We start from the raw sequence: 27,974 nt of genomic DNA, 5'->3' as shown, positions 1-27,974 counted from the left end.
GACGAAAAGAGATTTGCAAACAGTCTATAACAACCGCAGCTTCCAGGGAAACAGCATCTCATGATTCTTCAGATAACAAGCACATTTGCTTTCTTTACACTAATTTATGTTCACTTTAGTTCATAGGCCATTAGTCCTACTCACCATGCGCAAATATCCCCAGATAGCAATTCATTGGTGGACATTTAATGTAAAAACTAAATTCAATTGTTAGACCTGCAATAAATGCACATTTGAGCAATTACAATAAATGTCTGAGTGATTTATCTCTAGTTGCTTGAACAAAAGCAAGCAACAGAAAATGTAGAAAACAACATCAACTTTTATTAGATTCATAGTCAGAGTTGTAATTATAAGCATTTTCATGCTGAGATACACCGTTGGAAAAAGAAACTTTCAGAAAATAAAGAGCATGCAATTAATATTATTCCTGACACTATAATAAATCCAACATTACAGCCCCCTTTACCTGTTTTGGGACACAGACACCAACACACTATAAAACGGTAAATAAAAGTACACTTAGTGGAATTATCAAAATATATTTTTAACAAACTGCTATGACACGTCTATGAAGAAAATGAACCATTGTTGAGATCAAGTTTTAGAATAACATCATGTTTAAAAAAATAAAATAATGACAGTACACCACTTAATAAGATTATATCAATGTTCATAATGTTGAATAAACAAAACATTTGAAGAGTGGAGGACTCATCAATGTAGATTCTTCTCATGTTGTTAGTTGAAGAGATGATTAAAAAAAGTGACAAATTAGTGACATCTACTGGCGTATTGTGGTACTTATTATGCTACCAGAGCGTAAAGGTCAGGCAATAACTACACCATTTTGGTCACTTTACTTGAGCATTAAATCTGCCAGTCAACCAACTACTCAACTCGACCATGTAGTAAATATGAACAATGTTGCTATACTTATTTCTAATGACATTTTTCCAACATAAGTAGTAAAGACATGGTGATGTATTCTTACTCATTATCAAGCACTTCAGTATGAGGCGAGGATGATTTTCTTATCTACCAAACAATGCTGTCAATAGTAAAGAAACTCAGTCCTTCTTGACACAATATCATTTTAGCATACTTGGCTAACAGTGGATTTTAACAAAGTGAGCTGTCCTGACAAAGTTTGCAACACTTTGTGTTGACATAGTCATGAATAAAAAAGGAGAAAAGTTCCAATTGCCACAGGTTCTTAAGTATCCCATTACATGACTTTGAAGTGTAATGAATGAGTTTCTCTCAAACTGGATATACTAATATCCCTTGTTCAGATCAAATGAAGCTGACTCCCTCATAGCATCCTTGTTGTTCTGTGGCTCTCTTACAGACCTAGTCATAACCTTACACTAGCAATATCAAAACAACCACACATTGTTGCGTTCAGTTCCACATTGGATAAGTGGCAATTTCGGAATACGACACGGTGCAAGAGTATTTAGACACTTCCTGATAATGAGTATTTTTTGCTGTTTCACGGTGCTGTTAATACAGGATGTCCACAACGGTGTTCAAAGAGTGCAGGAGGAAGTTCAGGTGTTTTTTTCTCCTCCTCGTGATGTGCTTACATAGTGTTGAGTAGACAAAGACATTATCCATATCCACATAGCTAAGTACACAGGTTAAATATTTCTGTTTTTATGCACACTCATAGGTTTTGACATTAAGCGCACACAAGTTTAGACTGTCAGATTTTTATCTAATGCTCACTCACAACCTTACCAAAGTCTAACGTTGAGAGAGAAGGAGATAGAGGCATGAGAGGATAGCCAACAGGGGTGTAAACTGTGGTAGCACTGAGCTAGCAGGTGTTCCGTCTGCAGATTTAGCCTGAGATAAACACTATTGCTGCAACAACAAACCTAGAGATGGGGAGGAGGGCACTGGTTTATCAAGAAACGTACAAGTATATTGTGGTACCCTTGTAGATTTCCTATTTCTATAAACAAAACTTAACTGTGGGAAAATAAAGCTTTTTGCTAACATTACATTTAAGTTAAAGTTAAGCAATAGTTAAGTTATTGGTACTTCATGCTACACAATAAAGACAACAGCTTTAACAATATTAATCTTGGTGGTTTTCCCTTACATTACCTGCCATTACATTTTGGGGTTAGCAGCTATTTTGGTTAGCATAACTTGGATTTGAGACCAACTGGTTCAAAGTGCAATAAACACCTAAGACCAAGTTATGAAAGTCTTATTTGACCCAGTTATGGACAAATAGCGCTGTCTATATTACCACGATTTAAACCATTGCTAGAAAATTGCCTTTCAAGGGTACAGAAGATATCTGTGCAGATAAAGTTCTCCTTCTGCAATTAAGTTGGGACATTATGATCAACATATATGTACGTGCTAGCGTTACCTTACCTAAAACAGGTAACTAGTATTTAACAGGGCTCTGTCAACAAATTTAGTAGGCTACCAGAGACCAGGAACCTTGTTTTTGTATCACGTGTGAGCATATTACATTTTACACAAGCCCATTAACAAGCAAATCAATATTATATACATCATTCATATTTTGGAAAATGCTCAGAGTGCAAGTGGAGAAATAGCGGATGTAGGAATCCTGAATAATATTTAACCCTGTTTTCTTTTGAACATATGACATCAGAAGAACATGACCATATGTTCATGTCACATCTTTTCACAATAAAATGCATGTTTATGTGAACATTTATTTGTAACACCATTTGACTCACACATCCACATTTTGGATGAATCCCTTGAGCGCAACATGGCCATCTACAGTCTGTTCACACTGACAGACCATGTATTACTTTGAGGATAAATGAGGCCCTTGCTCTCCTCTGAAATACGGGAAATTAGGATGAAGCAGCAGCAAAACAATAAAGTACAGCATCATGTACTTAGTCATGTGAAAGGTTCCCTAGTAGAAGCTCCATGGTATACGAAGTTGGCTGACTGGTCAAAGGGTTTTGGCAACTTCTGACGAGGGGTGGGTAACGACAAGCAATCAACACCAAAATAGAGTAACTTACAAAAACAAAATGATTATATCTATTAGATAATTGCTTTTGTAGGGTTTGTATCCTAGATTTCGAGTTACAATTATTTAGTCTCATTTTTAGTGTTACAAACGGAATGCAGGATGTTAGTTAACATACAAGGCACTAAGTTTTGCTATAGGACTGACTGAGATCATGGAGAGTGGAGGGGGGGGTGGTGGTTCACTACTGTAATTCTGACAGCAACAGCCAGAGAAAAGCACAAATGAAAGATGGACATTAAGAGGAGGAGAGCAGTAGATCTTTTGAGGAGGAGGAAGAGGAGGAGGAAGGAGAGTATGGTTAGGACTGCATCTCAGCACGCAGCATCCAGGGGAACCAGCAGCAGAACAGCAATCTGAGGAAGAGGATGAGCAGGAGGAAGAGGAGAGGGATTCACATCAGTGGACACATTCATCAACAGGAGCTTATTTCTAATCTGCTATTTGTTGACTCAGAGACAACAGAGGCAGGAAAAGAGGAGACTGTACCTTGATATTGAATTCTCAGAAGTGATGTCCTTGGGTGACCTCACCGCGTTGAATTTACGCTTTGGCTGGTTCACTAGAATAAACAAAGAACATCTTTGGAAAGAATGCAGACATGGGAGTAGAAGGTACATCGTGACATGGGGTGGCGTGGCACGTTGGCTAACATGGCCGGATGGATTTGACCTTAGATACTTACTAGACACCTGGTGGACTTTCTTCACCATCGTGCCATCGCCGCTCTGACCGTCCTTTGGTCCGCAGATTCTGAGAGATCATTAACAGCATTAGTTAGTATTGTTCCAGACGGTTAGTCTGTTCAGAATGAACGTTTACAAGTCACAACAGAGCATGTTGTATATTGTCTAGCTCTCCGTCTGAGAATGACTGATAAACATGGTTACACAAGGTAACTGTAAAATGCTTTCTTATCAATAAAGTTGTTACGTTATTTTCTTTTTGGGTCCTTTTTTGAACCAGGTGTTAAAGTAGGTGTTATGTTACCTCTGTACGCGAGATGGGGGTGCAAAGACGCCGTACTTGGGCATGCAGTTGAAGTAGCGGACACCAAAAACAGACCCGTCATGCTTTCCTGTGGGCTGCTCCAGCTCCACACCAAACCAGTAACCTGGACACACACACCATCAATCATTAAACTTGACTAAACATTTCTAATCATTTGTCAAACATTTCTAAAAAATATTGTCGCAGTGGCATGATTTCACAACAGACCTACCTGGGGCAAAGTCTGTCTTTCCGTAATAGCGTATGATTCCCTGCTTCACACCAGCAACCAGCACCTGGTCTCCAAGTTCAACCTTTACCCCATCTGGGTCCAGACTGGCCACGGACATAGACTTCTTCCTCAGAGCTGACGGAGAAAATCAATCAAATATTCGTTCACATAATATATAATAATGTGTTATAATGTCTATGAGTCGTGTGTTATTTATGTGTTGTGCTCCTATCAGAATGAATGCAATGGCCCTTGGTGGGAAGACTCTTGTACCTTTCAATTCAATTCAAGGGCTTTATATTGGCATGGGAAACATATGTTAACATTGTCAAAGCAAACCTTTCTCTCTCTCCATTATTTCCTTCTTTTCTTTCTTGTTCTTTCCTGTGACGCGGGAGAAGTCCATGCGGGGTGTCTTGGGTGTGGAGGTGACAGAGGAGGGGGCCTTCTCAACAGCTTTAGCGATTTTTGACACTGGAGCAAAGATACCTTCAGGACAATAGAAGGGATTAGAGAAAACACTGAAAAAAGCTGCAAGCTCCAATCAGGTTAACCACAACTGTTTTTCTGAAAACTACCTGCACACAAAAGTTATGAAATCAAGTCTTCTCTTTGCTCTTTTCTCAAGGGGAATCTTGACACACTTCAACAATAGATTAAATAAAAAATCCCAAAATGGGAGTGAAATAACAGGTGGTTACCCAGTTTGGGGGGGCAGATGAAGTAACGCACCCCTCCCACACTTCCATCGTTCTTGCCCTCTGGCTCGTCCAGCTCCACCCCCACCCACTGGCCACTGGCGAACTCCGTGGTCCCACAGAAGCGCAGGGTGCCCGTCTGTGGAGGAGAGACGGTGTGAAGGCCAGGATTCAACATCAGCTCTGAAATTTACCTCTGTTGTTTATATTGGATTTTTACTAGCAAATTGAATTAACCTTGTTGCTCTCCACAGGGGCCCATTGGAAGAAAAAAAACACGTGATTTGTATTCTTGAAGGTGAAACCAGGCAAGATTAAATAGTTAACAACACTTCTCCACAGCACTCAGAGACTTCTCTAGACCAGGGCAGCATACTGATCTGCTGTTTTTCTGTCATACTTGACTACTGACATACTAGGCTATGGTTAGTAGAGTAGTCTACACATCTCAACACAATAACATGTTTTAAGTGGTTATGTTGTGGTCAGTAGGACATACACTATATATACAAAAGTGTGTGGACACCTCTTCAGGTTGTTATAGCAGCAAAGGGGGGACCCTCCCAATATTAATGCCCATGATTTTGAAATGAGATGTTCAGCGAGCAGGTGTCCACATACGTTTGGTCATGTAGTGTATGTTTGAACACAGTGAGAGGTGCAATACAGCTGCACATTATAGACAGAAAAAAATACACATAGTCCACACATTGGTTTCCAATGCATTTGAACTGCATAGTAAATGCCAAATGAACGCATCAAGTGAGACTACGTCATTTAGTGCAGTCAGTAATGCAGTCAGTCATGGAAATACACCCGAAAACACAATTAAATGTGTTCAGTTACGCAAGTAGACACACAGGTCGAAGGGCTACCCACCTGCTTCAGGTGATGCAGAGCTGAGATGTCAATTTCATCACTGCTCGATTTTTTGGGGAGCTATACGTGTTAACACAAGTTGGAATAAATGTTTGCTAGAATTCACATGTTCTCTTCTCACACAGTACAACAAGCAGCAGGGCTCCACCATATAGGATTAATGCCTCACACTGGCCACTTAAAAAAAAAAGTTTAGGATAATTGAAAGCCATTTAAATGGTCTCATGCACATAAACGTCCTCACAAAATTCTGCAGTTCACTGTTTCAAATCTTTGAGGCTCCCATTTCTCACCCTTTGCTTCCCAATCCCGACAAAACACACACACCTTCATATCGTCCAGCACCACACGGTCGCCCAGTTTCAGGCCAATGGAGGTGAGCATGAGGTTGCCAGGGATGTTGTCGTAGTTGAGCAGAGTGGCACGGGGCAGGTTGCAGCTGAGTGGCACAGAGTCCAGCAGCAGCTGCTTCAGCTCCTTGGCCACCATGGCCGCCTCCGCTTTGTCCAGAGTCATGTCCATGGGGTCAGGGACCACCTCAGCTGGCCCCTGGCCTTTATCATTCTGTCAGAGAGAGAGACAGAGGAGCATGGAGAGAGAGAGGGAGAGAGAGAGATGGAGAGAGATAAAGAGACATGAGGAATAAATTGGCATATTTTTACTGTTTTGTGTAGAAGTCATCCCCACATAAAACAGACAGAATCTGTTTTTATCTGAACAGTGTTTTTAAAGAGCGACTGCCCCTAAAAAGCAACTTCCCATTTTGAAAATGGCCTATGTGGCTTCGATATGAGCCATAAAGCTTTATTCTAGTGTCAAAATTGACTGCAAAGTGTAAATAGGATAATTTGTCTCGTCCAAAACTGAGATTTGCGAGATGATAGGAAAATATTGTATGTCACGGAATGAAGGTAACTGTAACAGTTTTCCTTGGATTGGGGTTACTTCAATCCTGCCCACATGCCTACAGCTGGCAGCACCCAAGTAATCGTCAATTTGGTTGAACAGCTGCACGAGACCTGATCATAATGTCCATGGTCAATTTGGTTTGACATTCGATAGCTCTATGGGGCTAGTTAGGGACCATCAGTAAATTACACAATGTGCACGGAACAATATTTGAAAATGCCAATAACTCCAAATCTCTATGTCTTAACCAACTATAAATTGTAGAAATTCATATACAAATATTGAAATAATTTAATGAGACAACTAAAATATGTGCAACATGAAAATATTGTTCCATTTACATTGTGTAATTTATTGGTGGTCCCTAACTAGCCCCAGCGCTATCTAATGTCAAACCAATTTTGCCACGGTCGCACACCAGCTGGCTGAAACTAAGTGGTGAAAGAAGTTGGCTAGCAATAGCTTTCCTAGGTGACTTCAAGACACAAGACCTGGTTAGACTGTTTCATGTTATCTAGAAGGGTGAGTGGCTGTAACTGTGTACTGCTTCGTGAGAGTGAATGTACACATATTACCCCCCCCCCCCCCCCCCCAAGACAACTCTGGTTTGGCTTCAGTCATTTCTTAATATCCAAGCTGAAAAACAAGGCCAAATCTGTAAGTTCAGCCTCCCTTTAAGTTATCATGAAATCATATCAAAGAGGACATGAAACCTCAATATGTGCACCCATTTTATTAGGTACACCCATCTAGTACCGGGTTGGGCCCCCCTTTACCTCCAAAACAACCTGAATTATTCTGAACATTCTACAAGATGTCGGAAACGTTCCATAGGGATGTCGGTACATGCTGACGCTATGGCATCACACAGTTGCTGCAGATTGGACGGCAGTACATTCGTGCTGCGAACAGCGCATTCCATCTCATCCCTAAGATGTTCTATTGGGTTCAGGTCTGGGGACGGCGCAGGCCACTCAAGTAAACTGAATTCGCTGTCATTTTCTAGGTGATGTTTTTCCACTCCTCAATTGTCCAGTGTTGGTGATCACGTGCCCACTGGAGCTGCTTCTTGTTTTTAGCTGATGGAGTGGAAAACGGTGTGCTCGTCTGCTGCAATAGCCCATCCATGACAAGGATCTACGAGTTGTGCATTCGGAGATGCTGCTCTGCACACCACTGTTGTACTGCAGCGTTATTTCTCAGTTTGTTGCCCGCAAGTTACACTCTTAGAAAAAAAGGTGCTATCTCGAACCGTAAAGGGTTATTCGGCTGTCCTCATAGGAGAACCCTTTGAACAACCCTTTTTGGTTGCAGGTAGAACCCATTGTGTTTCTACAGAGGGTTCAACATGGAACCCAAAAGGATTCTACCTGGAACCAGGGCCTGATTACCAACAATGACGAGACAGACTACAGGGAGGAGGTGAGGGCCCTGGGAGAGTGGTGCCAGGAAAATAACCTCTCCCTCAACAAAACAAAGGAGCTGATCGTGGACTTCAGGAAACAGCAGAGGGAGCAAGCCCCTATCCACATCTACTGACGATCTGAAATGGTCCATCCACACAGACAGTGTGGTGAGGAAGGCACAACAGCGCCTCTTCAACCTCAGGAGGCTGAAGAAATTTGGCTTGGCCCCTAAAACCCTCACAAACTTTTACAGATGCACAATTGAGAGCATCCTGTCGGACTGTATCACCGCCTGGTATGACAACTGCACCCCCCTCAACCGCAGGGCTCTCCAGAGCGTGGTGCGGTCTGCACAACGCATCACTGGGGGCAAACTACCAGGACACCTACAGCACCTGATGTCACAGGAAGGCCAAAAAGTTAATCAAGGACATCAACCACACGAGCCCCCCCACTATCATCCAGAAGGCGAGGTCAGTACATTTTCATCAAAGCTGGGACCGAGAGACTGAAAAACAGCATCTATCTCAAGGCCACCCGGGTATGCAACCCTGCACCTTAGAGGCTGCTGCCCTATATACATAGACTTGGAATCACTGGCCACTTTAAATGGTACACTAGTCACTTTAATAATGTTTACATACTGCTTTACTCATCTCATATGTATATACTGTATTCTATTCTACTGTATTTTAGTCAATGCCACTCCGACATTCCTCTATCAAATATTTATATATTTCTTAATTCCAATCTTTTACTTTTAGATTCGTGTGTATTGTTGTGAATTGTTAGATATTACTGCACTGTTGGAGCTAGGAACACAAGCATTTCACTACACCCGCAGTAACATCTGCTAAAAATGTGTATGTGTTACGTCCGTTGTTGGAATGAGACCAAGGTGCAGCGTGGTGGGTGTACATTTTCTTTTAACAATTACACCGGGAAAAACAACAAAATACGAAAACGAACATAAAGCTACATGCAGTGCAGAAAGCAACTACACACAAATAAGATCCCACAATCACAGGTGGGAAAAAGGGCTGCCTAAGTATGATCCCCAATCAGAAACAACGATAAACAGCTGCCTCTGATTGGGAACCATACTAGGCCAACAAAGAAATAGAAACATAGATATGCCCAACCAAGTCACACCCTGACCTAACAAAATAGAGAATAAAAAAGGCTCTCCAAGGTCAGGGTGTGACAGTACCCCCCCCAAAGGTGCAGACTCCGGCCGCAAACCTGAACCTATAGGGGAGGGTCCGGGTGGGCATCTCCTCTCGGTGGAGGCTCCGGTGAGGGACGCAGACCCCGCTCCGCTTGAGGCTCCCCCCACTTCCGTGGAACCGGACCGTGGACTGTCGCCGGAGGCTCTGGACTGGGAACCCCCGCTGAAGGCTCTGGACTGCCGGCCGTCGCTGGCGGCTCTGGACTGCCGACCGTCGCTGGATGCTCTGGACTGCCGACCGTCGCTGGAGGCTCTGGACTGCCGACCGTCGCTGGAGGCTCTGGACTGCCGACCGTCGCTGGAGGCTCCGGGCCATGGATCGTCACTGGATGCTTCGTGCCATAGATCATCACTGGAGGCTTCGGGCCATGGATCATCACTGGAGGCTTCGGGCCATGGACCATCACTGGAGGCTTCGGGCCATGGACCATCACTGGAGGCTTCGTGCCATGAATCATCACTGCAGGCTTCGTGCCATGGATCATCACTGGAGGCTTGGTGCGTGGAGCCGGCACAGGGCGTACCAGGCTGGGGAGACGCACTGGAGACTGGGTGCGTGGAGCAGGCACAGGACATACTGGGCCGTGGAGGCGCACTGGAGGTCTGGAGCGTAGAGCTGGCACAACCCGTCCTGGCTGGATGTTCACTTTAGCCCGGCAAGTGCGGGGCGCTTGCACAGGACGCACTGGGCTGTGAAGGCGTACTGGCGACACAGTGCGTAGAGCCGGCGCAGGATATCCTGGACCGAGGGGGCGTACTGGAAGTCTGGAACGTAGAGCTGGCACAACCCGTCCTGGCTGGATGCTCACTTTAGCCCAGCAAATGCGGGGCGCTGGCACAGGACGCACTGGGCTGTGAAGGCGCATTGGCGACACAGTGCATAGAGCCGGCGCAGGATATCCTTGACCGAGGAGGCGTACTGGAGACCAGGAGCGCTGAGCCGGCACAACCCGTCCTGGCTGGATGCTCACTTTCCCACGGCAAGTGTGAGGAGCTGGCAAAGAACGCACCGGGCTGTGGATGCGCACTGGAGACACATTGCGTATCACCGCAAAGCATGGTATCTGAACCGTGACCAACTCCTCATCGTAATTACAGGGAGTTGGTTCTTGTTCCCACCTTTGCTCCACTCGCCACCCCATGTGCCCCCCCCCAATTATTTTTGGAGGCTGCCTCTTGGGCTTCTGTCGTCTCCTTGATTCCTGTTTTCCTCGCCGTTCCTCTCTCGCTGCCTCCGTCTGCTCCCATGGACGGCGATCCATTCCGGCCTGGATCTCTTCCCACGTCCAGGGTCCCTTACCGTCCAGGATATCCTCCCATGTCCAGGATGTCGGGCTCCTCCTGGCCACCCTGCTTGGTCACTTGGTGGTGGGATCTTCTGTTACATCTGTTGTTGGAATGAGACCAAGGTGCAGAGTGGTAGGCGTACATTTTCTTTTATTTAACAATGACACCGGGGAAAACAACAAAATACGAAAATGAACGTAAAGCTACATGCAGTGCAGAAAGCAACTACACACAAACAAGATCCCACAATCAGAGGTGGGAAAAAGGGCTGCCTAAGTAAGATCCCAAATCAGAGACAACAATAAACAGCTGCCTCTGATTGGGAACCATACTAGGCCAACAAAGAAATAGAAACATACAGTGAGGGAAAAAATATTTGATCCCCTGCTGATTTTGTATGTTTGCCCACTGACAAAGAAATGATCAGTCTATAATTTTAATGGTAGGTTTACTTGAACAGTGGGAGACAGAATAACAACCAAAAAATCTAGAAAAACACATGTCAAAAATGTTATAAAATGATTTGCATTTTAATGAGGGAAATAAGTATTTGACCCCTCTGCAAAACATGACTTAGTACTTGGTGGCAAAACCCTTGTTGGCAATCACAGAGTCTTGTAGTTGGCCACCAGGTTTGCACACATCTCAGGAGGGATTTTGTCCCACTCCTTTTTGCAGATCTTCTCCAAGTCATTAAGGTTTTGAGGCTGACGTTTGGCAACTCAAACCTTCAGCTCCCTCCACAGATTTTCTATGGGATTAAGGTCTGGAGACTGGCTAGGCCACTCCAGGACCTTAATGTGCTTCTTCTTGAGCCACTCCTTTGTTGCCTTGGCCGTGTGTTTTGGGTCATTGTCATGCTGGAATACCCATCCACGACCCATTTTCAATGCCCTGGCTGAGGGAAGGAGGTTCTCTCCCAAGATTTGACGGTACATGGCCCTGTCCATTGTCCCTTTGATGCGGTGAAGTTGTCCTGTCCCCTTAACAGAAAAACACCCCCAAAGCATAATGTTTCCACCTCCATGTTTGACGGTGGGGATGGTGTTCTTGGGGTCATAGGCAGCATTCCTCCTCCTCCAAACACGGCGAGTTGAGTTGATGCCAAAGAGCTCCATTTTGGTCTCATCTGACCACAACACTTCACCCAGTAGTCCTCTGAATCACTCAGATGTTCATTGGCAAACTTCAGACGGGGATGTATATGTGCTTTCTTGAGCAGGGGGACCTTGCGGGCGCTGCAGGATTTCAGTCCATCACGGCGTAGTGTGTTACCAATTGTTTTCTTGGTGACTATGGTCCCAGCTGCCTTGAGATCATTGACAAGATCCTCCCGTGTAGTTCTGGGCTGATTCCTCACCGTTCTCATGATCATTGCAACTCCACGAGGTGAGATCTTGCATGGAGCCCCAGGCCAAGGGAGATTGACAGTTCTTTGTGTTTCTTCCATTTGCGAATAATCGCACCAATTGTTGTCACCTTCTCACCAAGCTGCTTGGCGATGGTCTTGTAGCCCATTCCAGCCTTGTGTAGGTCTACAATCTTGTCCCTGACATCCTTGGAGAGCTCTTTGATCTTGGCCATGGTGGAGAGTTTGGAATCTGATTGATTGATTGCTTCTGTGGACAGGTGTCTTTTATACAGGTAACAAACTGAGATTAGGAGCACTCCTTTAAGAGTGTGCTCCTAATCTCAGCTCGTTACCTGTATAAAAGACACCTGGGAGCCAGAAATCTTTCTGATTGAGAGGGGGTCAAATACTTATTTCCCTCATCAAAATGCAAATCAATTTATAATATTTTTGACATGCGTTTTTCTGGATTTTTTTGTTGTTATTCTGTCTCACACTGTTCAAATAAACCTACCATTAAAATTATAGACTGATCATTTCTTTGTCAGTGGGAAAACGTACAAAATCAGCAGGGGATCAAATACTTTTTTCCCTCACTGTAGATATGCCCACCCAAGTCACACCCTGACCTAACAAAATAGAGAATAAAAAAGGCTCTCTAAGGTCAGGGCGTGACAGTATGTACCAATATCATTTCATTTGTTTTGATCGGTGAGGTGTTTTCGCCCACAGGACTGTGGCTGACTGGATGTTTTTTGATTGACGCACCGTTGTTGGTAAACCCTAGACACTGTTGTGTGTGAAAAGCCCACGTGGGCGGCCGTTTCTCAGATACCTGATCCTGGTACTGACGATCATACCATGCTCAAAGTAATGCTTTTGTCACTCATTTTGCCCATTCTAACATTCAATCGAACAGTAACTGAATGCCCCCATACCTTTCTACCTGCTTTATATAGCAGGCCACAAGACTCACTGTCTGTAGGAGCCATCAATTTTTGTCAACAGGTTGGTGTACCTAATAAGCTGTCCGGTGAGTGTGTATGCCATATTCAATTTACATTTACATTTTTTTTTTTCAGCACTTACAGTTGAAGTCGGAAGTTTAAAACTCGTTTTTCAACCACTCCACAAATTTCTTGTTAACAAACCATAGTTTTGGCAAGTTGGTTAGGACATCTACTTTGTGCATGACATAAGTAATTTTTCCAACAATTGTTTACAGACAGGTTATTTCACTTATAACTCCCTGTATCACAATTCCAGTGGGTCAAAAGTTTACATACACTGTTACGTACCCCAGTTTGTGTGTTGTGTTATTTTGGTTTGGTATGTCCTGTGTTGGTTTTTGCTGAGAGACAGGTTTTTGTACTTTGTAGCCGCTGCTTTTAAGGTATGTCCCTCCATAGGAGGCAGTGTTTTTGATTATTGAAATTGTTTACCTACGTTTGTATTCTGTTTTTGTTCCCAGGGGGGAAGGCACCTAGGGAGTGCTTAGGCAAGAGGCCTGCTGGCATACATAACCCGTAGTATTTACTGTCTATACACACACTAGGTAAGACCTGGGCGGACCACCCCCTGTATTTTGGTTAGCGCACCAGGTGGTGCTAAGTTAGATAATTAGTGGGTAGGCAGATAAGGTAGGAGAGGGGGCTTTGACATTTACTTTCTTTGCTTTGGTTCCGTTCAGCCCCAAAATTACCGTGTGACGGAATAAATTCACAGTAAACGGTACATTTTCTGCCTTTGTCATCCATACTCGCGCCTACAGTCCCATACCTCTTTCGCTCCACGGGGAGTTGAGTTGTAGCAGGGTGTTGCGTTCCCTCTTCCTAGAGGCGTATGTAACAACACTAAGTTGACTGTGCCTTTAAACAGCTTGGAAAATTCCAGAAAATGATGTCATGGCTTTAGAAGCTTCTGATTGACTAATTGACATAATTTGAGTCAATTGGAGGTGTACCTGTGGATGTATTTCAAGGCCTACCTTCAAACTCAGTGCCTCTTTGCATGACATCATGGGAAAATCAAAAGAAATCAGCCAAGACCTCAGAAAAAAATGTGTAGACCTCCACAAGTCTGGTTCATCCTTGGGAGCAATTTCCAAACGCCTGAAGGTACTACGTTCATCTGAACAAACAATAGCACGCAAGTATAAACACCATGGGACCACGCAGCCGTCATACCGCTCAGGAAGCAGACGTGTTCTGTCTCCTAGAGATGAACGTACTTTGGTGCAAAAAGTGCAAATCAATCCCAGAACAACAGCAAAGGACATTGTGAAGATGCTGGAGGAAACAGTACAAAAGTATCTATATCCACAGTAAAATGAGTCCTATATCGACATAACCTGAAAGGCCGCTCAGCAAGGAAGAAGCCACTGCTCCAAAACCGCCATAATAAGCCAGACTTCGGTTTGCAACTGCACATGGGGACAAAGATCGTACTTTTTGGAGAAATGTCCTCTGGTCTGATGAAACAAAAATAGAACTGTTTGGCCATAATGACCATCGTTATGTTTGGAGGAAAAAGGGGGAGGCTTGCAAGCCGAAGAACACCATCCCAACCGTGAAGCACGGGGGTGGCAGCATCATGTTGTGGGGGTTCTTTGCTGCAGGAGGGACTGGTGCACTTCACAAAATAGATAGCATCATGAGGGAGAAAAATTATGTGGATACTGTATATTGAAGCAACATCTCAAGACATCAATCAGGAAGTTAAAGCTTGGCCGCAAAGGGGTCTTCTAAATGTACAATGACCCCAAGCAGACTTCCAATGTTGTGGCAAAATGGTTTAAGGACAACAAAGTCAAAGTATTGGAGTGGCCATCACAAAGCCCTGACCTCAATCCTATAGAAAATGTGTGGGCAGAACTGAAAAAGCATGTGCAAGCAAGGAGGCCTACAAACCTAACTCAGTTACACCTGCTTTGTCAGGAGGAATGGGCCAAAATTCACCCAACTTATTGTGGGAAGCTTGTGGAAGGCAACCTAAACGTTTGACCCAAGTTTAAACAATTTAAAGGCAATGCTACCAAATACTAATTGAGTGTATGTAAACTTCTGACCCACTGGGAATGTGATGAAAGAAATAAAAGTTGAAATAAATCATTCTCTCTACTATTATTCTGACATTTCACATTCTTAAAATAAAGTGGTTATCCTAACTGACCTAAGACGGAGAATTTCTGCTAGGATTAAATGTCAGGAATTGTGAAAAACTGAGTTTAATTGTATTTGTCTAAGGTGTATGTAAACTCCCGAATTCAACTGTATGTCTGTAGTGAGTTACCATGAGAAAGAAACATACTAAACAGAGGTCTAGACAGTCAATAGTGCTCTTACCCTGACAGTGGGGTTGGCTCCATGCTCTAGCAGACACTGGACGGATCCCAGACACAGGTTGGAGGCAGCTATGTGCAGGGCTGTGCCATGGTGGAAGTCACTGCAGGTGGAATTCAGTACTACAGAGACAATAGAACCAGGTTCAGATCAAATCAATGTGAATTTGATTCCAAAGACAGCTATTATCTTCGTTTTATTCTGGAAGCGTAACCAATTTCTTCTCTTAGAAGTTTCTGAAAGCGTTACCAATTTCTTCTCCTAGGGGTCTCTGAAAACATTACCAACTTATTGTCTTAGGAGTCTCGTGTGGTGTTTGAGCCACATGGTCCGTAGACAGGAGAATAACAATGAGACGAAACTGCCCCAATCAATGGTCAGAGTGTGGAGGAGCATGAGAAATCAATGTAGGAGTTAATGAAATGACCTTGGGTCAAGGCTGGTATGGGCTTGATGGAGTGTTAGTTCTGATAGGAAGTCTAGGGCGGGGAGGGACATAGAGGAACACAGACATACAGGAACATACAGGAGCATGCCAGAACTGACAAGACTGACTATGTTGTTAGTTGGCTAGGTAGACTACATGGGTTTTGTTGATACTACTCACCTCTAGGTTTGGAGGCCTTGAGGAGAATGCGAATCAGCTCTGGCACGTCGAAGTATGCAGCATAGTGCACAGCGTTCATGTTGGTCCAGCGGCTGCGGAGACTGACATCTGCCCCCAGGGAAATTAGCTGATTGGACAGCCTGAGGGCAGCGGCAGGGTCACCTGGATGGGGTCACAAGAGGGACAAAATTGGTAGGAAATTACAGTAAATCTGCATTGAATCTTAGGCTAAAAACACTTTATTTTATGAAAGCTTTATTGAGAATTCAGACACTTGAAATGAACAATCAGTTCAGGGTTTGAGAGTCTCACCAACTCCATGGGCCCCGGCTTTGCAACTGTAGTGGAGCAAGGTCATATCTGTCAGTCCATCACGGTCATTGACATGGCAACCACGCTTCAAGATCTGTAAAAGGAGACAACAACTGTTCAGTGAACTAAGAGTGAGAGAGTGAGAGAGAGAGAGAGAGAGAGAGAGAGAGGAGAGATGCTAGGGGAAAGGCAGAGAGAGCAGTAGTATCATATGCCTTTTGAAACACTATGAAACACTGAACACACCACACATACAGACCACACCACCCCAGGGCCATAGCCTCATCTCTCTGAGAGATGCTTCCTGTGCTTATCGTAGCCACATTAGCAGGATGAGCCATTCACACCCAATTCGCACAGACGACACATGTTTGTGAAGTCTAATGATGGGGAGTCATGAGATCCTGCTGAGTCATGAATTAAGCACTACGTTAATTTTCACTGCATTGCAACTTCATCAGAGGCTATCATTGCTGAGTAGCATACATCAACATGAGGAACTGGCATCCATTTTGGATAGGGAAAACATTTGAAGGACACAAATATTGAAATGATGGCAGTCGTTACCGGAAGTGACATTAATTTACTATGCTGTTTCAGCTGAATATCTAAGCTTGTACTTGGTACATTGAAAATAGTACAAATAGGAGTTAATAGCAAACTATTCATAGCAGCCTTTACAATGTCGAATAACCTCCATCAATGTCTTGCTGAGTGGAATGTAAAGCCATATTCCCAATGGTGTAGATTGAAGAAGCAGTGAAACTCCAGTTAATTAGCTCTTTCCTCTGGTGCCAGCAGACAGCAGTGACGGGTGCCGAGTGACAAGTGAAAAAGGACCCATCCTGATTCCTGAACTAGACTAGCAACTATCTCGGGACAGTTCATTATCCACCAGTGTCAATCAAGAGAGACGAAATGAGCACACTCTCCTCAAGCCCTGACATTATGCCTTTTCATACATGTAGTCCAACTGAATGAACATGCTATTATCAGACAGGTCCTCTGCTGAGGCTTAACGATCACACCACCATGCACACTTTCATGATTCAACATGGATTCTACATGGATTCTATAAGATGAATCCCCTTAGCTGCAGTGCTAACACGAGGCTAGCACTGTTGAAAAGGAATTTGGGGTTAGTAGTAACTGATATTGGTGGAAATCCTTGCTGTTCAAGTAGTTTGTAAAGAAGTGGTGGCCAATCTGTACTTGCCAAAGCCATACACATCTGATTCAACTTCATTTAGGACTTTGTTAGGTTGAATCAGGTGCGTTAAAACTTTGCTTGGAGCAAAAGCCTTTTGTAGATAAGTCAATGCATCTCTGTTAATAAAAATACCCTAAAATTTGCCAGAGGGCTGAGGTTGTTTACTGACAGTGCAGCGGAGTGGTTCTTTGCCCATATCTGACAGCCTGGTCTGATTTAGAGTCTGTCTTAGTGCAGAGCATGTATGGGTAATGGAAAGGACCTATTATCTCAGCCATCAATCACAGCCATATTGGCGTCCCGGGGGACACCCAGGAACTGAGGCTGACTTTACGATCAATCCTAACACTAAAACTCCATCAATAAGAGGAAACCGAGTTAACTAAGAGTGTGTATTTGTATGTGTGTATACGTGTGTGTGTGTGTGTGTGTGTGTGTGTACATGTGTTTTTATGGGGCATATCTTCCCTCTCTCCAAGACAGTAGGGCGGGATTAGGAAATTAGTCTGAAACTTGAAGTATGCATACTTTATGTTGATTCACATCCCACCCGCATCACTCTTCCTCTTCAGGGTTATGAGAGTTCCCGCTCCCACGGTCACATTACCACTACTCACACTGCAGTAATGGTTGGTCCTGAGCTAAATATGTGCACTTTCATCTGAGCAACAGCAAAATAAAGGGAATCAACTCAAAACACAAACTACACCTTATATGACAACATGCTTAGTAAGGTGTTTTTTTTTAAAACACACTAGTAGAGCCTCAACTTTGCTAAGGTAACCCAAGGGGTTGTAAGTCATGCCTCCAACTGAACCCAAAGCCACCAAGCCTCCCGTTCCATGTTCTCTTCAACTAATGACTGCTTGGTGTATTTCGTTTCCTTTGTGTATTGTATTTTGGTTGGCGACCTGTATCTTTGGCGCACTATGCAGTAATATACTGTATCTGTCTGTTATATACAGTAGAAATAAAGAAAAAAAGTATATGGTTCCAAGCACTGAGCCTTGTGGGATGCCAAATTCATCTTTGGAACATTCAGAAGATTTGACATCAATACTGATACGTTTAGGCCAGGGATGGGCAACTTGTGTCCCGCCACTTTTGTAGGCTCGTGGATCAATTTCCACAAAAGAAACTCAGTCAGGATCTCATCTTGTTGTTGAGAGTTAGAATATTAGAATAAACAAGGTGCACATTTGGTTGTGCATCAGCAGTCTTTCTCCTGAGATATCAGTTGGACAGTCACTCAATTATCCCATGTCAGCTAACTTTTTTTAGATTGGTAAATTTGTCTAGCCAGCTATGTAAACTTGTAGTAATCATAGCCGAATTACCGACTGTAGGGCCCCCACTGATTTTCTTAGTCACTCTTACTCATATCATACTAAAAACTGCAAACATTTCTCTCTACCCTATGGCACAATGTGTAGAATTGCAGGAAATTTGCTGTAAAACTGAACATTTTTCTCTCTGCCCCATGGCAAAATGACTAGAATGGCATGAAATTAGTTATAAAATTGCAAAATATTCTATCCGCCCCATGGCAAAATGTGTAGAATTGCAGCAAACTTGCTTTACAACGGCAATATTTTCTCTACGCCCCATGGTAAAATGTATAGAATTGCAAGAAATGTACTTTAAAACTGAAAATGTTCCTTTCTGCTGACAAGAGAAGCAAAATGTTTTGCTCGGGAGTTAGGCCTCCCCAACCAAATTTTGCTTAAGGCCCCAAAAAGGCTAGGGCCGGCTCTGACGGCATGTGTGGGTATGAACGTGGGTACGCACACCCGTGAGCCACTGCGCCCCACATGATGTGTCACGGGTGTCATATGGATCTGACCAAAACGCAGCGGGAGTGTGTATACTCATCTTCTTTTTATTAGGCGGAAAGAAGGAAAAACAAAACACACGTATACAAAAAACAACGACGATAAACAGTCCTGTAAGGCTTACAGCTATACAAGGAACAACTACCCACAAAATCCCACAGAAAAACACCCCTCTTAAATAGGACCTTCAATTAGAAGCAACTAGGAGCAGCTGCTTCCAATTGAAGGTCAACCCAACAAACACCACATAGAAATAGACATAATAGAACTAACATAGAAATAGACTAACAAGAACATAACCCAACAAACCCTGAAACACTCTAAACAAACACCCCTCTTAAACAGAACATAGGCCAACAAACCCCGAAACACTCTAAACAAACACACCCCTGCCACGTCCTGACCAAACTACAATAACAAATAAACCCTTATACTGGTCAGAACGTGACATGATGAGTTCAGATTTTTTGTTGCCCCCACCCAATCAAAGTTGCCCATCCCTATTCTAGGCCTACAGCTTTCTACATATATCTGTATGTTTCTGGCAGTGTTGTGTGAGCTGTAGTCAGGCCTGTAGTCTGCTGAAAGTCCTTACTGGCAGTAACTCACCTCGTTTCCGATGAGGTCGATCTTGTGCTGGACCTGTGGGACCCACTGACGGATGATGGCGAAAAGCTCTGGGATGGTGGTGCGCGGATCCAGCAGGATCTCCAGACACGCAGGATCATTTGGGTCAAAGAATGTGAAGACTGGAATGGTAAGGAAAATGCCAACAAGAGAATTACCCTCCTCATGAAATCAGTATGAAATGTGCCTCTTGCTATTTTTCGTTCTTGTCCAGACAGCATATTGACTCATTCTGAATGTGTGACATTAAATATCATACATATTTTTATTTTGTAAAAATGTAATTTGTATTTCGGATTGTATTTTTCAGTAGGCCTCTTAGTGCGCTCTATTTAATTACTTATGGAGTTCTCTCTGTTGTACATTCAATCTTTCTGTCCTGTCTGAAAGCACTGTTTCTAAAAGCAGCATGATGTAGATTGAAACCCTATCAAAGTGGAAACGTTGCACTGAAATAACACAATCATTCTTACTTAGTTTTTATAACACACCGTCATAATAGATGCATTGAAGCTTGTGGGCAAACAGAAATGAAAAGCTTTACATCACGCTAGCCTGCAGAAAACACTTACATTCATTGGCATAGAGTGGAATAAGTCCGGTAGTATCATACTGTTTGCATATAACAGCCCCAAAGCCAAGATCCATCTACTAAAATAATCAATAACATGCTATAAAAGTCCTTGTTCACTTATTTATGATAATATACATTTGATTAAATATTTTCATTATGTTTCTATGAATCTGCAGCGGCTGTTTTGACCAGGCAGTGGTCTGTGCTTGGTGAAAGGCTCTTTGTGGATCGAGGCTACAGCAGGACACGTCCCAGAGCCCAAAATCCACTGTTCGATATAAAGCAGTGTTGAGTAGGGAGCATTAACAAAGGGCCTTGGCCTGTATTCACAAAACGTCCCAAAGTGCTGATCTAGGATCAGGTCACCCCTGTCCATATAATCGTGTTCATTATGATCTAAAAAGCACTCCTACTATGAGACACTTCCTGTGAATGCGGGCCCTGGAGCCTGAGGCCTAGGACCCACCATAGTCTTTGGGGAGGGGGGCCTGTGCAGATGGGTGGACCATGGGCCTCTTCCGGGGCTCGTGAACTGGGCTCTGGTACTCAGAGGCAGGCTGGGCCTCCTCCTCCACCTCGGCAGTCTGCTCTTTAGTCATTCTGCTAGATGTTGCCAGGCCTGGAAAAGATGATGGATGACAAACATTCCTTGAGTGGCACTACAAAACAAACAGCTCTACCGCAGGTTTCTCTGAACAGTTGTCATACGTCTGTGACTCAGCCAAGAGTCACCTGAAGTAGTTGCTAATAAGAGTCTTGTTCCCATGACAGTCTATCTACTCGGGCAAGTCTATACCTTGCAGATGCCCCTCCCAGAGCAGACAGGCTCTATGTTTGGCTCAAGGGCCTGTGAGAGATGGTCACTAGTGACTCACTGATAACTGCACTTACTGACAAGAGATGAGGAGACTCACGGAGCAGGCAGACTAACAGGCAGGCTAATTTATTGTTCCAACTCAGTGCACGCTAATGCTAAGTCTTAATGTCCATCATTGAACTGGACATAGCTAATGGGCTGAGCTATATTTTCCAAATAGTATATGCAGCAGCATATCTCCCACATCCGTCCTGACTATGAGAAATCAGGGATGCGTGTACTGTACAGTACGTGTTGGACATTGCAGCACTCATTTCTGAAGTGCTGCTGAACAAACCGTAAAACATCTATGTAAAAGCCCTATAGTATCAGTATGCCAACGCTAATGCAATTTTATATACAATACAATGGACTCTTTGGCCTATAACATTAATACGGCCTGACTGGATTTCCAACCTAAAATAAATGTTCACACTCTCATCTAGGTTCAGAAAATACATTATGTGCATGTGTTATAAACACCCCTTTAGAACAGAACCAAGAACCACTAGAAATTATTTATCCCAACATTGAAATGGGAACAAAGTCTATGATAGCGTAAATTATTCACTGGGCCTTTTTAGTCAGGTCCAAAGGTTTCTTCCTCCAAAGTCTGACTGCACAGTGAGCACACCACATGTTAAATGATTACGCTGCCAAGTAATCTAATAACAGACTACATTGTGCATCCATGCCTCTGCTAATCCTTTTGGATTTTGAAAGAAGTACAGAGAGAGAGAAGAAAGAGAGAGGGCTCATCACACAATCAGTAAAAGCCTTATCCTATTGCGCAGCTCTGCTACTGTATCAGTCTACCAACTCATTGTCCCAAGCACTATGGGGTCAAACAGTGAAGCAAAACAGAGGCCATACAGTGGTCTGTGCTGTATTCATTAAGCTTAGGGAAACTACATTAACAGAGACCGATTCTGCTGTTATACAGACATGTACTCAAAGCCAAATGAACAACCCGCACTCAGGCAGATTCCATCCTCCTGATACTCTACGAGTTGCCTGTTTCCTTCATTTGCATCATATTGAGGGGGATTCCTAGTCGTGTTTGGATATGGATACATAAGATGGATACGTAGCCAAGATATATCATAGCCTGGATGATCTGGGAGCAACTGTCCCTGTGCAGTTTGTCACCTTACCTACAAGCTCCTACATGTCTTTTATTTCTTCCTTTAATTATATACTTTCTTTACTACTTCCCATGATTTGCTGCTGAATCATTAGCCACTGCAGAATGGGTGATAAAACACATTGCCTGATATCCCAAAAGAATTATGTTGAAACAAAGGGTATCCATGATATAGCGTCCGATGCCTGGCAGATAACTATACCTGTGCAGTGCAATACCTGTCACCTATTATGACTATACTGCTAACAGAGTCCAGTAAAGACAGCCATCATCATCTCCTCTGAGTCGCCCTGCTCCTCCTAGTTCCTACCCCTGATCTGACAGTAGTGTGTTTCATGAATGAAGTCTCAGTCACAGACAGCATTTTCCCTGGTATAAATGTGATGTATAATTAGCATGAGCACATTATTTGTTTAATTAAATGAGTACTGAATACAACGAAGTCTTACGCAACAGTGCTCATATGAGTCAACAAGATGTATACATTTTGGAGGCAAATACATTCAGATAGCAAAATAAGAGAAAAAAATGGTGCAACAAACTTGACAGATTTTGATATCCTACTCATACCCTATTGTAATGGAATGAATAGCATTTGATCATTTGGCTGGGTCACACTAATGACAAAATGAGCAATGAGCAATAATGCAAATGTGCATATCACATCGCCCTACAACGTGCTTGATAACAGAGCTTTTGACAAGCCTATATGAGAAAATGTGTCAATTCGTGACTTGTGCGTAGCAGAGGGCGTGTACTCAGCCAACGAGAAAAAAAACGGCGCGTTGGCAAACAATGAGAAAGACGCTGGAGGAGGAATATACACATGGCATGTGCAACTATTAATTTGATCTAATAACAATAAGAAAACACATGATATCTGCGCTGACGTCTTATGTTTGCGCTTATATTATAAAATGGGCGCAAAAAAACAACTGCCCGTGAGATTTCATGGAACAGTGTTTCAGAGCATCTCCTTTCTAGGCTCCGTATCAAGACAAACACACATGCTGTGAAAAACACAGGAAGCAAATAAATCTAATCAAACGAAATATATCCAATAATTTGAATCTTATATGCATGAATGATATTCATCTTACCTCAAAACAAGCCTTGTCGATTATCTCAAGCTTTTCCTCGCGGTTCAGCTAGATGAGAACTGCAATGGTGCTGAAGATGCTGCTATACTGCTGCGAAGGTCTTTCTCTGTGCCTGCGTCACGGGCGTGAGCGCCCAAGGACCACAACGTTGGCTACCATTGTGCGTGTCCTTCCTCGGCACACGAATTCGCCTAGGTACCACAGTCAGAAAATTGGCTATATCTTAATAATTCATGAAAAAAACTGCTTTTTGATGTTAATTTAAGTTTAGGGTTATATATAAGGTTACACAGTGTGGTTAAATAAATAAAAAACTTTCTTTTTTTTTTTTTTTAAATATGCGGGGTTCATGACTTTGTGGCTGTGGTAACTAGTGACGATCATCTTCAATATGCCAAACGAAGCCATCATTGGAAACACCCCCTACTCACATAAAATGAGTCGGCCTATATAGACAAACATAAACTTATGAAAAGTAAATCAACACGAAATAGCCTGTCTGCACCTTGTTATATAACTCTACAGCCCACATTTAATCTGATAATAATTCTAGACATAGTTTTTTGGTCCCATATTATTTCACGGGATAGTTCATTCAATGGCTATATGTTTATAAATAGTAATGGTTTAATAATCGTAAATTAAATAAACGACTAAGCCCATTACAATAGACACAAAGTTTGTCTGCAAAATATGAGGTAAATCCATCTTTACTCGAGTGGAGGACAATGATAGACTACACTTTGGTATGTGAGGACTATGATAGACTACACTTTGGTATGTGAGGACAATGATAGCCTACACTTTGATATGTGAAGATGCTGTTCATCGACTACAGCTTGGCCTTCAATACCATAGTGCCCTCTAAGCTCATCACAAAGCTCACTGTCACATGAGCTCCCTCTCCGGCCTCTAGGTCACCAGGCAGCTCGTTATGGCGCACACCTGTCACCATCGTTACGCACACCTGTGCGTCATCAGACTCACCTGGACTCCACCACCTCCCTGATTACCTTCCCTATATATGTCACTCCCTTTGGTTCCTTCCCCAGGTGTTATTGTTTCTGTTCCAGCGTTAAGCCTGTGTGTTGTTCGTGTTTCTTGTTTTGTTTTATTTTGCGTTTATTTATTAAAAACACTCACTCCCTGAACTCGCTTCCTGACTCTCAGCGCACATCATTACACTCACGATCCTGGGACTGAACTCCTCCCTATGCAACTGGGTCCTGGACTTCCTGATGGGCCGCCCCCAGGTGGTGAAGGTAGGCAACACTACCTCCTCCACACTGATCCTCAACACGGGGCCCCATAAGGGTGCGTCCTCAGTCTCCTCCTGTACTCCCTGTATACCCCAGACTGTGTGGCCTCACACAGTTCCAACTCCATCATTAAGTTCGCTGATGACACGACAGTAGTAAGCCTGATTACCAACAACGACGCGACGGCCTACAGAGAGGAGGTAGGCACTCTGGCGGTGCTGTGCCAGGTAAACAACGTCTCCCTCAACGTCAGAAAAACAAAGGAGATAATTGTGGACTTCAGGAGGAACCAGGTTGGGCACGTCCCCACCCTAATCAACGGGGCCGCCATGGAGACAGTCAAAAAATGTCATGTTCCTCGGTGTACACATATCCGATGAGCTGAAATGGTCAAACCACACAAACACCGTGGTGAAGAAGGCACGGCAGCGACTCTTCAATCTCAGGAGGCTAAAGAAATTTGACCAGTCCCCGAAGGCTCAGTGTTCTACAGGAGCACCATCGAGAGCATACTGTCGGGCTGCATCACAGCCGGGTACGGCAACTCCACTGCCTCTGACCGCAAGGCTCTACAGAAGGTGGTACGCTCAGCCGAACACACCATTGGGTGCTAACTGCCTGCCCTCCAGGACACCTACAACACCAGGTGTAGCAAGAAGGCCAAGAAGATCATCAAGGACCTCAGCCACCCGAGCCATGGCCTGTTCTCCCTGCTTCAATCACTCAGATGCGGGCAGTATACGAGTATTAAGGCAAAAACTGTCAGATTGGCCTCTACCCCCAGACTATTAGGCTGCTGAAAAGCCACTAGGCAGCGACCTACAACCTTACAGTGAAATGCTTACTTACAGGCTCTAACCAATAGTGTGAAGAAAAAAAAAGTTTGTGTGTGTGTGTGTGTGTGTGTGTGTGTGTGTGTGTGTGTGTGTGTGTGTGTGTTGGTAAGTAAAGAAATAAAACAACAGTAAAAAGACATTTGCAAATAAGAGTAGCAAAGCTATATACAGACACCGGTTAGTCAGGCTTATTGAGGTAGTATGTACATGTAGGTATGATTAAAGTGACTATGCATATATGATGAACAGAGAGTAGCAGTAGCGTAAAAAGAGGGGTTGGCGGGTGGTGGGACACAATGCAAATAGTTCGGGTAACCATTTGGTTACCTGTTCAGAAGTCTTATGGCTTGGGGGTAAAAACTGTTGAGAAGCCTTTTTGTCCTAGACTTGGCACTCCGGTACCGCTTGCCATGCGGTAGTAGAAAGAACAGTCTATGACTGGGGTGGCTGGGGTCTTTGACAATTTTCAGGGCCTTCCTCTGACACCACCTGGTGTAGAGGTCCTGGATGGCAGGCAGCTTTGCCCCAGTGATGTACTGGGCCGTATGCACTACCCTCTGAAGTGCCTTGCGGTCGGAGGCTGAGCAATTGCCGTACCAGGCAGTGATGCAACCGGTCAGGATGCTCTCGATGTTGCAGCTGTAGAACCTTTTGAGGATCTCAGGACCCATGCCAAATCTTTTCAGTCTCCTGAGGGGGAAAAGGTGTTGTCGTGGCCTCTTCGCGACTGTCTTGTTGTGTTTGGACCATGATAGTTCGTTGGTGATGTGGACACCAAGGACCTTGAAACTCTCGACCTGCTCCACTACAGCCCCGTCGATGTTAATGGGGGCCTGTTTGATCCGCCTTTTCCTGTAGTCCACAATCATCTACTTTGTCTTGATCACGTTGTAGGACCAGATAGCGGTAAAGTAGTAGTGGAATAGGATAGGGTTAATGTAGTAGTGGAATAGGGTGTTGGGTTTGATTGAGTGTAGGGTTAGATGGAAGATACTTTATAGTTTTTTTTCTCCCCTTTCCCCTTTTTCCATTTTGTGGCTCAAAGTATAATGGGTTAATACACTAGTCTAGTTGGTGTTGGGACTGCAACATACACTGAGTGTACAAAACATTAGGAATGCCTTCCTAATATTGAGTTGCACCCCCAGTTTCATTTTGTCAGGGCATGGACTCCACAGGGATGCTCGCCCATGTTGACTCCAATGCTTCCCACAGTTGTGTCAAATTGGCGGGATGTATTTTGGGTGGTGGACCACTCTTCATATACACGGAAACTGTTGAGCAAAAAAAACAAAAAAACTAAAACCAAACCGCATTGCAGTTCTTGACACACTCAATCTGGTGTGCCTTGTACCTACTATCATACCGTTCAAAGGCACTTAAATATTTTGTCTTGCCCATTCACCCGCTCAATGGCACACATGCACAATCCATGTCTCAAGTCTCAAAAGTTGTTATTTAACCTGTCTCCTCCCCTTCATCTACACTGATTGAAGTGGATTTAACAGGTGACCTCAATAAGGGATCATAGATTTCACCTGGTCAGTCTATGTAATGGAAACATTTTGTACACTCTGTGTATTTGGATGCCAACTGTCATAAAACCTAATCCAAGAAGAACATTGAGCCGTTAAATGTACTACCAGTGAAATAATATGGGACTTAAAACAATGTCTATAATGAATATTTTTTGATAGACTAGAAGTTTGGTAATGTTTAGGCTGTTACAAATGATATAAGTGGCTGCACGAGGCATTCTGTCAAATGTGAGAAAAACGATTTAGTTGTACTTGTTGCTTACGCGCGTTTCTGCCATCGCTATAATGTTCCCACCTAATCTACATTTACATTTTAGTAATTTAGAAGATCTCGTCCTTTAATCATTGAGGACATGTATTTCCATTAAGGGCGTTCGTATATCTGTCCCGCGTTACCCTCTGTTGTGGGAGTTAAATCGGGTGAAAAGTGATGGCAAAGGTGATGTAGTTCAGCACGTGGAGTAATGAGTAGGTTTCTGTGTTTTCACATGCGAAAGTGATTAATTTTGATAAACGCTTTGTCTTCCCAATTGAAATTACTTCGAATGTTCTAACATGTATTTTTTTCTGGAGAAGAGACGATGCACCAAGCTGCCTTGTTGGCAACATGACCGAGCGGCGCATATAACTATTTGATTTGAGATAGGTACTCCTCCCTCCCCGTTTTCGCTCGATGACGTCCGGGCCATTGACAGGTTCAAACCGGTCCATCTTAATATAA

At 43.6% G+C, this 27,974-nt stretch overlaps 1 protein-coding gene across 3 annotated transcripts; it reads right to left on the bottom strand.

Moving 5' to 3' along the window:
* Nucleotides 1-304: 304 nt before the first annotated feature.
* On the bottom strand, nt 305-27,859 carry LOC106580752 (CAP-Gly domain-containing linker protein 3). Of its 3 annotated transcripts, XM_014162127.3 has the most exons (16): nt 27,517-27,859; nt 23,621-23,811; nt 20,987-21,139; nt 19,929-20,068; nt 16,278-16,371; nt 15,966-16,127; nt 15,362-15,480; nt 6,164-6,400; nt 5,837-5,896; nt 4,961-5,096; nt 4,599-4,748; nt 4,260-4,394; nt 4,028-4,151; nt 3,723-3,790; nt 3,527-3,599; nt 305-3,393 (listed from the first exon to the last, which is right to left on the bottom strand). In XM_014162127.3, exons 3-16 carry the CDS (start codon nt 21,117-21,119, stop codon nt 3,339-3,341), a joined length of 1,686 nt encoding a protein of 561 aa, XP_014017602.2. In that variant the 5' UTR covers nt 21,120-21,139; nt 23,621-23,811; nt 27,517-27,859; the 3' UTR covers nt 305-3,338. The 3 variants fall into 3 exon arrangements, with proteins under 3 accessions (XP_014017602.2, XP_082822620.1, XP_082822619.1); XM_082966494.1 differs by lacking the exon at nt 5,837-5,896; XM_082966493.1 differs by lacking the exon at nt 27,517-27,859 and having other exon boundaries at nt 23,621-23,960.
* Between the last annotated feature and the right edge of the window lie 115 nt (nt 27,860-27,974).

This window comes from Salmo salar, chromosome 20 (assembly GCF_965601325.2).
Source record: "Salmo salar chromosome 20, fSalSal1, whole genome shotgun sequence".
In the NCBI taxonomy this organism is placed as follows: domain Eukaryota; kingdom Metazoa; phylum Chordata; class Actinopteri; order Salmoniformes; family Salmonidae; genus Salmo; species Salmo salar.
This window is presented reverse-complemented; position numbering and strand designations above follow the sequence as displayed.